At 34.3% G+C, this 13058-nt stretch overlaps 1 protein-coding gene across 8 annotated transcripts in view; it reads right to left on the bottom strand.

Moving 5' to 3' along the window:
* FXR1 (FMR1 autosomal homolog 1) overlaps positions 1-13058 on the bottom strand; it is a 59972-nt gene that overhangs the window by 32050 nt on the left and 14864 nt on the right. For all 8 annotated transcript variants that reach the window (XM_084990394.1, XM_021071240.2, XM_021071239.2 and 5 more), the window contains exons 2-3: positions 10367-10419; positions 8408-8501 (exon numbers count right to left, since the gene is read on the bottom strand). In XM_084990394.1, the coding sequence (XP_084846520.1) occupies positions 8408-8501; positions 10367-10419 (147 nt within the window). The remainder of the gene's footprint in view (positions 1-8407; positions 8502-10366; positions 10420-13058) is intronic.

The raw sequence follows: 13058 nt of genomic DNA, 5'->3' as shown, positions 1-13058 counted from the left end.
TTGAACAACATGGAGTAAGGATGACAATTCTCCATGAAGTTGAAAAATCGAGTGTAATGTAATAGCTAGCCCTCTGCATATGTAGCTCCACATCTGCAAATTCAACCAATCACTGATCATGTATTACTGTAGTATCTGCTATTTGCTACTGAAAATAATCTAAGTGGACCCATGCTGTTCCAACCTATGTTGTTCAAGGGTTAACTATATTCTTAAATTGTGGCATTCTGATAATTCACAAGTGTAAGATGAAACAGAAGAAATGATCAACTAGAACTTATCAGAGATGGACTTTAAACTTGATACTAATATTATAAAATGGATTATGTTCTGGGTTTATACATGATAACTGATAAGCAATAAGCAATATTCAGATAACTACTCATTTAGGTATATGTACTGTCAAAACAATTAAAATATGAAATAAAAATTTGGTCTCTGTTTACTTATTAAAATATCTAATATAATGCTGATCTTCACCATACTTTTCCTTCTACTTGTTTAAGTTTATATATGTCAAATGACTTAAAAACACAAAAAACAATAATAAAAATGGTCCACTGGACCCAAATGGTAAATGATAACTATTTTCCCTGGTATACTGAGAATTAAAAAAATGAAAAGAAAATCCTGAGAACAGGAAGCACTATCTTAGACATTTCAGCTAAACAGACTGGCTTATCTCTAGGTGATTTATAATGGATGGGTGCCTCAAGCTTGAATGATGAAAAATAGGTCTTAAAACTATCTGTTCTAATTCTATTTTCACCAAAGAATAACCTTCTAGGAATATGGCTTCCTATGTAAGCTTACCTACAAAAAAAGACAATAAACCATTTTTGGACTGCCTTGAAGCTCTATTTCTCAATGAACATTAAAATGATGGATTCCATTTTATACTTATATTCATCTCTGTAAACTTCATTAATAACTGTACCCCTGAAAGATGAAGCCACTCTCACAAAGCCAAACTAATCTAAGTCCCTGGCCTGAATCAAAATGCTAAAATTTTGGCTCCACTTTTGTGCTGCGGATCAAATCACATTCTTTACAAAATGAAGTGTTATCTCAACACAATAAAAAATCGTTTTAGGGTGTTCCCTTTGATCGTATTCAGCGGTAACGAATCTGACTAGTATCCATGAGTATGCTGATTCAATCCCTGGCCTTGTTAAGAGGGTTAAGGATCTGGCATTGCTGTGAGCTGTGGTATAGGTCACAGATGCGGCTCAGATCTGGCATTGTTGTGGCTGTGCTGTAGGCCAGCAGCTGTGGCTTCAATTAGACCTCTAGCCTGGGAACTTCCATATGCCTCAGGTGCAGCCCTAAAAAACAAAAGAAAAAAAAAATCATTACCCAGCATTAAAACTGCGCCCTAGTGTACTATATCCAAGCTGTTGATTACTGAATTTATTTATGACTATTATCATTGGAGAGAGCACCTCACAGAAATTCCCTTACTTCAGATTTCACTTAAATCTCCAAACTATTCCAAGGGAGCAATTCACACTAAGGCAACGGCCCTCACTGCTCTAACATTCTAAGTTTCAAATCCAATAAAGAGCTTTAAAAAAGCAGAAGACTAAAGAGTGCCTATGAGGGATTTAAAAACACAACAATGCTCTGATTGAAAAAGGCTAGCTATAGTTTCATGGAGTAGAGAACAGAATTCAAAAAATCAAATTCCAAAAGCCTATTTCAAGAGTCTTTCTACCAAATGAATCCAAGTCAAATCTTATTACAAAATGGTCTCCAAATTCTAGCACATAACCATGACTTAAATGGAATTCTAGTCTGGATTCTAATGTTATCAACTTTCCATTCAAGTTAATAAAGTTCAGCTATGCCTTCCAAAGATATAACAAAATAGAGATAACGTGAACACCAGAAGTAGAGAATTTTTATCAAATTTTACCAAATTCTAAATATGTTAAGCATTAAACAAAACACTTAATCATAATGACCTATTTTTCAACTACATGAAATACATTTATTGCATATTGTTCCCCTTATCTACTTCATCTCATCAGTCTACGAAGAAGTAGAAAAAGTACATTAGGAAAGCAAGTTTAACATCTAGAACACACTAATGTAATTTATCTGCTAAACAACAGTATTATCTCATTAGTACTTGTGGCTGATACTTTAACAAATGAGTTTCATAAATCTTAGAAATCAGGCACTCCCCCAAAAAGATGTAATAGGTTTTCCTATTCTCTAATGTGAGGATTTCAAAGCACTAAGGCTAACAATGGACTTATGGTATTATGAGAAAGACTGACTACAGACAGCTAAAATTTTCAGACTAGTTGCAAGAATCAAACAAACATTTTTCAAGTTAAGATGTAAACTATACACCTATAGTGTATTTTTATGATATTAAAAATTGTAAGGTAAGGGAGTATCCTATCACAAACTATTCTTATTCCCTTTATCTAATTTCTCTCAAGGGACTCGTATCCCAAGGTTATAACTAAAATATGAAGATGTTTAACCATAACATCTGTCATAAAAGATGGAAGAAAAGGCGTATGTCGCAAAAACTTGGTAATCCATATTTCAACCAGAAAACCAGAGAAAAACTTTTCTACTGCCCTTCCAATATCTTAGAACATTATATTATACATTCAGCTTAGGAGTATCTAAATAATTCTTCAATTTTCCATTACCTCCAACTTTACAAGCTGAGCACTATTTTCTTTGGTTATTAGCAAAATCAACTGTTAAGCAAAGAGTTAATCAAAAAAAATTAATTACATTAAATTTAAGCTACAAAGATTTTAAAACATGTTACTTTTTAAGAAATCAAATCCAAAGCCACTAATTAGGTTTAAAAATAAACCTTTGAATTTTGGACTTTTCAAAACCAACTTTCTATTATAAACCATATAGTGTGTTCTTCAGGCCATTAGTAGCCAAACATGCTTGTTAAAGTAATAAAATTTTAGAGTAAACCAGATGAAACTGTCAGTACTCAAACATTCCTGACCAACAGGAATGGAAAGTTCATATAGTTGAATTTTTTAATTTTTATTTTTTTAATTGAAGTATAGGTGATTTACAATATTGGTTTCTGGTATAAAGTGATTCAGCTATACATATATGTATTCTTTTTCAGATTCTTTTCCATTATAGGTTACTACAAGATACTGAATATAGTTTCCCATGCTATACAGGTAAGTCTTTGTTGATTATCTATTTCACAATAATAGATACTGCGTATCTATTAATCCCAAACTCCTAATTTATCTCTCCCTGCATTTCCCCTTTGGTAATTATAAGTTTTTCTTCATCTGTATTTCTGTTTTGTAAATAAGTCCATCTGTACTTTTTTAAATTCCACTGTCATGTAATATTTGTCTTTGGCTTACTTCATGCAGTATGACAATCTCTAGGTCCATCCATATCGCTGCAAATGACAATATTCCATTATTTTTATGGCTGAGTAATACTCAATTGTGTGTGTGTGTGTGTGTGTGTGTGTGTGTGTGTATATATATATATATACCATAGCTTCTTTATCCATTCATCTGTTGATGGACACTTACACTGCTTCTGTCTTGGCTACTGTAAACAGCCCTGCTATAAATGAACACTGCAGTGCATGTATCTCTACGAATTAGTTTTTGTTTCCTGGATCATATATTAACTATTTTTAGCTTTTTAAGGAACCTCCATACTGTTCTCCAGTCACTATACCAATTCACATTGCCATCAACAATGTAAGAAAGTTCCCTTTTCCCCACACCCTCTCTAGCATTTATTATTTGTAGACTTTTCTATATTAATTTTATTGATACATAGCTGACTTACAAAGTTGTGTTAGCTTCAGGTGTAAAATTAATTAGTTACACATATACATACACCCATTCCTTTTCAGATTCTTTTCCCGTAAAGATTATTACACAGTATTGAGTAGGCTACCCTATGCTTTATAATAGGTCCTTGTTACCTATCCATTTTACATATAGTATTGTGCATATGTCAATCCAAACTCCCTAATTTATCCACATTTGCCCTTTGAATGGTAACCATAAATTTGCTTTCAAAATCTTTGAATCTGTTTGTTTTGTAAGTTCTTTTGTATCATTTTTCATTAGATTCCACATGTAAGTGATATCATATAGTATTTGCCTCTTTCTGACTTCACTTTATATGATAATCTCTAGGTTCATCTATGTTATTGCAAATGGTATTATTTCATTCTTTCTATGGCTGAGTAATATTCCACTGTATGTGTGTATACAAATACATACATATATATTTTATATATATATATATATATACATACACATATATATACATCTTTATCCATTCATCTGTCAATGGACATTTAGGTTGCTTCCATGCCTAGGCTATTGTAAATAGTGCTGCAACGAACATTGGGGTGTATGTATCTTTTCAAATCACAGTTTTCTCCAGATGTATGCCCAGGAAGTAGAACTGCTGGATCATATGGTAGATCTACATTTAGTTTTTTAAGGAACCTCCATACTGTTCTCCACAGGGGTTGCACCAGCTTACATTCCCACCAGCAGTATAGGAAGGTTCCTTTTTCTCTACACTCTCTCCAGCATTTACTGTTTGTAGACTTTTTAATGATGGCCATTCTAACCAGTGTGAGGTAATACCTCACCGTAGTTTTGATTTGCATTTCTCTAATAATTAGCCATGGTGAGCATCTTTTCATGTGCCTGTTAGTCATATGTGCATCTTCTTTGGAGAAATGTCTATTTAGGTTTTCTGTCATATGGCTGAACTTTAGATAACTGCTTGAATAGCTTAATGAAAAGCTCTCTCCTGGATTATTTCTGTTCTAAATCAATTACTAATAGCCATATCAAAGTCACCTTTTCCTTCTTCAAAGAGGAAGGATTCCTAGAGCTGCAAAAGAGCAAGAGCTGGAGTCTGGCACAAAATTAAAGATACTGCGAATACAGCATGACATATGTAAGAGAATAACATTCAGGACAAAAACTTAAAACTGGTTATCAGCTTTCTAACCTTCAGGCTATACAAACCTTGGAAAGGCTAATAAAGTATTCCTACAATTTAGAAGAAGCTCTCAAGAGACTGTTATGTCAAACTGAAATTATGTTTTAAAAAGCCAATTAGTTATATATTTATACAGAGTCAGCTATTAGTGCTATTATAGTATTTATGACTAGCAGAAAGAGAACAGTGACCAAAGCAATAAATTACCCTAAAAAAAGACTCAACTTAGATTAAAAATCTAAATACTGTTAGTAAAAAAGGGCCACAAATGTAGAAATACTACAATGTGTTATCTTGGAGGACACACTGAAACACTGGCAGATCTGAATAAGTAAAACTGTAACTTCTTAATGGCAAAGCCATAAGCACAATTTTTTGTTTTTAAAAAGACTGCCTGGGAGAAAACACAATATATATAAAAAACAGATAAAACTTATCCAATGAATGTAAACATTTCCTACACCAAAAACTACATGGATGAAAAGTAAAAACAGACAATAAACAGAACAAGGAGCTAAGAGCCAATAAACTGATTTAAAAGGCACTCCATAATACTAGTGACCAAGGTTCTGAAGTTCTAAAAGACAAAAGCTTCCTTCTATCATGATTATGAAATCCTACAGATTAGCCAAATTATAAAGTGCTAATTCAAAAAGTATTTCTGGAGGACAAAACGGTACATTTTGGTACTATCAGAATTTGAAATAAACACACTTTTTGATTCAGCAATTGAGCCACCCACTGAGATCTATACAACCAGAAGGTAATTTACTCTGGCCTTTTTTATTTCGGTAATAGCAAAAACAATGTCAATAATGTCAATGCCTTTTATTATGATATATCTGTACTAAGGAATATCACAAAGTGGTGAGAAAAAAATGAAGTTAAATCTATATATGCAAACACGAAACCATCTATAATATCCTAATTAACTGAATATAAAAATCACAAATGAAATGAATTCCCAATTTTTCTAAGATAAAAAAAGCATACATAGTCTTCATAAATGCAAAGAAAAAAATTTAAATAGACCCTCAACTTTGGTCGGTGAGATTTAAGATTTAAGCTGTGATGGGCAGACAAGCACATATTAATAATATTCCAGTAGTAAGAGAAAAGAAACCCTTTTTACTTTATGTAATTTGTATCATTTCACTTTTTATATTAAGCTTTATTACTCTAAATTTAAGGGGTGAGCTTATATAATTTGGCTCAAAATATAAAGCACTTTAAAAACCATAATTCCTAAGCATTCCATGTCATATGGATGAACTCCTAACTAATGGCGGCAAAAAAGCCCAATAAACCCACAAGTGGCAAAATTAACTTTAAACTTCTTCTCTATGTATATTTTCAAAAACTTCAAAAGTATTAAGAAATGACAATAACATCTTAATTCCCATAATTCTCACAATTTTAAAGAACAAACCAAGACTGAACCAATAAAACGAAGTAAAATAAATCCTCGGTAATCAATTTCCACACTATTCAATCAAGTTTTGTATGCAGCTGGGGAGGCAAGTCACAAAAATAGTCCAGGAACTGGAAAGGACCTTCCTAGACTGAGACTGAGGAAAACACTAACAACACTGTCAGCCCTCCACAGTGTTTTTCCTTTAATCTGAGCCTTTACACTACCAATAACTGTCTGAGTAACAATTTTTAAAATATGCAAAGCACTACTCTCAGAATTGACCACCACGAATTTCTAATTCCAGAACACTTTCAAAATTAAGTCATTCCTTGTCTGATCAGACTCATCATCAGAATTTCAAAAGAAAAAACTTCTAGAATAGGAATAAATTTTGAAAAATGAAAACAAATCAAACTCTTCTATTCATCTTCACAGTAAAGATGCTGATTAATATTGAGAAAATATTTTTCACTGGAGTCTAAAGCCCAAATGAATATGGCATAGTAATCAGCAGCATCACTGCTACAATTCATAGCACCCAAGTACCCTACTTTAAATTAAATCCCTTAATTTTCAGTAGTTACTTTGATACTTAATTCCCCCAGTCTTCCTATACCCCTCCCTGACATTTCCCTTAAGGACACAAATACACACGCACCTGGACTACAGTTCTAGGTCTGCTCACAAAAAAAGTTCTTAGTAACCACTTTTGGTGGAAGTCAACTATAAAAGAAAAAAGTAAACTGAAAGCTATAATAGTAGGGAGTGGGCTCATGGTGCCCTGACACAAATGAGTCATAATCTGCAAAAGCACAAGAATGCAGTAAACTTAGAGCAAAGTATTATTAAAATCTAGGCAGAGTTTCAGAATGTGAGTTCAGGTTGTTAGGGGTTAAAGTTCTACAATTTGGCTTCCCAGTGTAACATCTGCAAATAAAGGAAAACTTACCATTAAAAAAATTATGAAGAATAAAAGTGGCAGGTAACTGAGTTCATCTGCAAAGCACTTAGAACAGTGCCTTGCACAGTATATACCATTAAGTGTTTATAAAAGCATCTATTTAGGATAGCTGTTTCATCATTAAAGACTGTCCTATGGCCCCAGACCTCTTACCTCAACCTACATAATAAACTAGGTACATATGAGATGTGAAAATCTCTTTTAGTAGTATCAAGACAACTCTTCGTGAGAAAATACAGTTAAAATACTTGGAGGTAATAATTTTTTGAAAATTGAAAATCAAACTTTCTATCTCCAACAAACTCATTACACTTCTATATGACAATTATTTCCAAGTTTCTTTTTACATAACATCAAGCATATTAACCAAAAATATTAATACATTTAAGATAGGCATCCAAGATCTACTAAATGCAAAAAAAGCAAGATACAAAGAAGAAGCAGAATTTTTATTTTTAAATAGAGGGGGAAGGGATAGTCTGGGAATAATATATAAACCATGAAATGTGGCTTTTCTCTATGGGCAGTGATTTTTGTTTTCCTTTTTGTTTCTTCTTTGAAATTTTTCTCAGCATTTCTAGAATATTCAACAAAGCAAGGATGCTAATTATAATATTTCACACTGTTAAACTATATTAATGATCACTATAATAATGATAATAACTAATATTTTACAAAGCTACTGAGAGAAAACACAAGACAAAATAATTAGCAAAAAGAAGGAAAACAGTAACTGTCAGAAAGTTTTCTGCCAGATTCAATGCAAAACACCTCAAATGCACTATCATCTTTAACTCTCAAGTTATTTTCATTTTAGTGGTAAAGAAACTTGACAGGGCTTCAAAGGTAAAAACAGTAATAGCCCTGAGACAAAAATCCCAGTTCTGACTCTTAAAACAAGCATCACTATATTACAAAGTTACTCAACAGAAAGAGCAGAAAAAGAATTAGATTTATTCTCTATCAGCCAAACGTATTTTTCTACAAGAATATGAGACAACAAAAATAGGCATACAAGAAAATAAACTTATACATACCTCTACTTCATCCCCTTCACTGATTTCTTTTTTTATATCAGGTGGTGGTGGTAATCTAACTTCATTAAATGGAACCTGGCGTTCTGGTTGCCAACTGAAGGATTAAAAAATTAACAATTCAAAAATATAATATTCCAATAGCCCCTAGTATAGAAGCTGTATAGTCTATGCTTAATGCTGTATATTTTTCAAATCAGTAATTTAGCTTTCCCCAAAGAAAAAGAACTTCCATTTTAAAACTTTTTCCAAGTAATTTATTTGCTGAGGTACAGTAGATTTTGCAAGACTCCTGATGAAGTTTATAAACAATTAACATCACTGATAACAACTACATATTACCTTCCAAACTACTCATCTTAAGGTAACAGTACATACAATATTCTGCAAATGAAATAGGCCAAGTTCATAATAACAACTTAGATTCAAAACTGTTATTTCTATACTGCTGCAGTAGAATGAACTTATTGCAAACACTAAAGTGTCTAAGGAACACAATTTCAGAAACTATAGAACAATATAAACTGCGTAATTCCATTTTAGTGTACATGTTCGCAGAAATATAGAACAGTACAATTATTCTGAATTATTCCTTACACGGAATTTCTTTGCTATAATGAACACATAAATAAAACCTAGAAAAAGCTTACCTTTAATCTTTGTAGCAAATACGAATGTATTAAAGTTACTAATTTAGCTATTGCTTAATTTTTATATGTGTATCTTATAAGCTAAAATATAAAATTAAAATGTTTTCCTACTTTAAATACTAATAGGTCATTCATATGCTTGGGAGGTACACCAGCATATAAAATATTCCTATAGCTTCTATGTGCCAATGCTGGGCAAAACAGGAGACAAATAAAAAATGTTTGAGTGCTTTCTTTTCTATTTTTTAATTGAAGTACAATTGATTAACAATGTTGTGTTAATTTCTGCTGTACAGCAAAGTGATTTGATTGTACATACACATTTTTTTTTTTTTGCTTTTTAGGGCTGCCACACCCACAGCATATGGAGGTTCCCAGGCTAGGGGTTGAATCCAAGTACAGCTGCCTGCCCACACCACAGCCACAGCAACGTAGAATCCAAGACACATCTGCAACCTACACCACAGCTCACAGCAACACTGGATCCTTACGCCACTGAGCGAGACCAGGGATCAAACCCGCATCCACATGGATACTAGTCAGATTTGTTTCCACTGCACCACAAAGGGAATTCCACATTCTTTTTTTTTAATATTCCATTGTGGTTTATCATAGGACACTGAATACAGTTCTCTGTGCTATACAGTAGGACCTTGTTTATCTTAGTACTTCCTTTTCATCTTCACTGTCTAAATGGCAGCTGCTCAAAGACAGAACTCATCTCAACACTTGTTTCTACATGAAACAGCTGCTGGGAAAATATCTTTTCAGGCAGTTCCAGAAGCAGACTGAAAGTAAAAGTGGATTAGTCCTTTTCTGACCCATACAATGCTTTATAACCCTTCCTAACCAACTCAGCACACCTTCCTTAGCACTTTTTAGTACAACTTTACCTAATCTTTACAGTCTATAAAACTGGTACTATTCCTCATTAATAAACAAGCGATTGCAGCCTAATACTTATCCTATCAGTGACCATTTGGAAGGCCTTTCACATCATTCAAAATTCTGGATTTGTAAGAAGTAGACATATTATAATCACATTCGTGCCATCTATTTTTTACAAAAACTACTTACTGATTCTTAGCAACATGTGATTTGGCAAAGAAAAAGGTCACGAAAAAGACGAATGAATTGTGAGCACAAAAACAGGTGAAGTCATCAAAACTAAAATTATTTGACCTTAGAAGATGATTAAATCAAATAACCCTCCACCCAAAAGCAATCATTTCCCACTGGCAATAGCAAGAGCCAAAAGTTTGGCACTACAAACTTTAAAATTAAGATCTCTACCAATAAAAAAATAACTTACTTGTTCTCAAAAACAACTGTGAGGGAGTCTTCATGAACATCTTTGATAAATCCCTGTAAAAAAATTATTAAAACAATATAAATACTCAATTAAATGTTACATTAACTCTGAACAGCTATATTGCAGACACAAATACAATATGGAGTACTTATAATAACCCAGAGCTTGGAATTAGGCTGATTTGGGTCTGATTTCCATCTCTACCATTTATAAGATGTACGACATTAGAAGTTACTTCTCTTTCATGATTACAACTGTCATTAAATGACACCTCATATTACTGTCAATGAGAACTGCATACTTCTCAATCCTAGTCAAATGCTTACATACCCTGAACCCCTAGGTACTTAGTAAATACTTTTCTAAAACATCTTTATCACACTGGACTCCATAATGTATACTAAAAACCAGCTAAAGAAATACACAACATGGAGTTCCCGTCGTGGCTCAGTGGTTAACGAATCCGACTAGGAACCATGAGGTTGCAGGTTCGATTCCTGGCCTTGCTCAGTGGGTTAAGGATGTGGCGTCGCCGTGAGCTGTGGTGTAGGTAGCAGATGCGGCTCGGATCTGGCGTTGCTGTGGCTCTGGTGTAGGCCAGCTGCTACAGCTCAGATTAGACCTCTAGCCTGGTAACCTCCATATGCTGAGGGAGCGGCCCTAGAAATGGCAAAAAAACAAAACAAAACAAAAAAGATATGCATTTGCGGTACTTAGTTTAAAAACACAAAAATGAATACATCTGTTTATCTCATCTACCTTCCAAAAGTCTATTAAATACTACTAAAGGAATTTCAAGGTAAAACCCCACAAGAAGAAAAACAAAAAAGAGAGGAAAAAAAAGTTGCAACAAAATTTGGGAAATTTCACAAAGCAGAAAAGGAGTAACAGTAATTTAAACAGCAACAATTAGGAGTTCCCACTGTGGCTCAGCGGGATTCAACTACTGGAGATAGTGTCCGTGAGGATGCGGTTTGATTACTGGCCTCACTCAGTGGGTTAAGAGTCTGGCGTTGCGGAGTTCCCATCGTGGCGCAGTGGTTAACAAATCCGACTAGGAACCATGAGGTTGCGGGTTCGGTCCCTGCCCTTGCTCAGTGGGGTAACGATCCGGCGTTGCCGTGAGCTGTGGTGTAGGTTGCAGATGCGGCTCGGATCCCGCGTTGCTTTGACTCTGGCATAGGCTGGTGGCTACAGCTCCGATTCAACCCCTAGCCTGGGAACCTCCATATGCCGTGGGAGCGGCCCAAAGAAATAGCAAAAAGACAAAAAAAAAAAAAAAAAAAGTCTGGCGTTGCCACAAGCTGTAGCATAGGTCACAGATGCAGCTCGGATCCAGTGTTGGCATGGCTGTGGCGTGGGCCTCAGTTGCAGTTCTGATTTGACCCCTAGCCTGGGAACTTCATATACCACAGGTGAAGCCGTAAAAAGGAAGAGAAAGGGGGAAAAAGGCAAAAATTACTAATATTTAAATGTGTGAGACATTATTTTAAGCAAGTCAGCAAACCAAAGGCTAAGAAACAAAATGACAGTGGAAAACCCAAAAAGCAAGCATATCAATAATACCATTTCAGAAAACCATTGGAACTGAAGATAGAAAGTCTTAAGAAGGTAACAGATAAGGCTGAAAATAAAATCATTTTATTTTCTTTAATAATGTAGGATTGCCAATCACAGAATATATATAACCCATAAATCTAATCTTTCTGTGCCCTCCTCCCACATTTGCTCCTCAATTGCAAGATTCTGTAATTTGGCCTTGATCTCTCTCCAGCTCCAAATGCCTGTTATCAATTTAATTGTGTGCTACAGGGACATTTCAATGCAAATATCTTCATGTGAGGCCTAAAACTCAAGATCCTTTCAAGAGTGCTATAGTAGCTCCTGGCTTGCAATTATGAAAACATTTTTCATTCTTTCTCTTCCCAAAGCTAAAAATTAAGAGCTGCCACCCAATTAATGCTGTGATTATCTGATCATACTAGAACAATGACTTCTTGGCCAGTTTCTCTACTTCTACTAGTTCATCTGCACATCTACTTTTCAACAATCATTTTGGTCAACACTTTTATAGTTACATTACCAGCAAATCTATTTTACCCCTGCCATTTATAAACTGAGAATTACCGAGTTCATGAATATTAGAGTAAAACATCTTTCCATCAGAGGTTAGTCATATTTAAACTTACACTAACATTTTCTAGTCCTTCACAACCTTCAGAGTTTGGAATGTTTCCTTAATCTTTATCATTTCTGTATACCTTGCACAGTGGATAAGTTCAAATAAGAGCACCAAACCACTGGGAAATTCTGCTCATTACAGTAAGAACCTTTTTTTCTCCAACAAAAATATCAGTGCTTATATCTCTCCCCACCCCCACTTTACTTCCACCACAAACCTTAGGATCAGCTTTGCTGAAATAAACTGAAAACTTGACACCCAAATAAAATGTGCTTGGACGGTAGCAAACAATCAGAAAACATACTTTAATCTCCAAACCCTAGATTCTAGGAATAAGGGGCTTCTAATGGCCAGATCTCTATAAAACAGATGCTTCTGATACAGGACACAACACTTTTCAAGTCACCACAATGATGATTGGTCCTATATACTATTCAAAAGACGAAAAATGGCAAGGTTAGGCCTTTGCCAAAACATATGAGAATCAGGAGACATCAAATAATAACAGCA

Source organism: Sus scrofa, chromosome 13 (assembly GCF_054392235.1).
Source record: "Sus scrofa isolate SSC_HxYL_T2T_F1_AM1 chromosome 13, Sscrofa_HxYL_maternal_Yorkshire_Landrace_v2.0, whole genome shotgun sequence".
Classification (NCBI taxonomy): domain Eukaryota; kingdom Metazoa; phylum Chordata; class Mammalia; order Artiodactyla; family Suidae; genus Sus; species Sus scrofa.
Note: the sequence above shows the minus strand (reverse complement) of the source record. Positions and strands in the feature narration are given on the sequence as shown.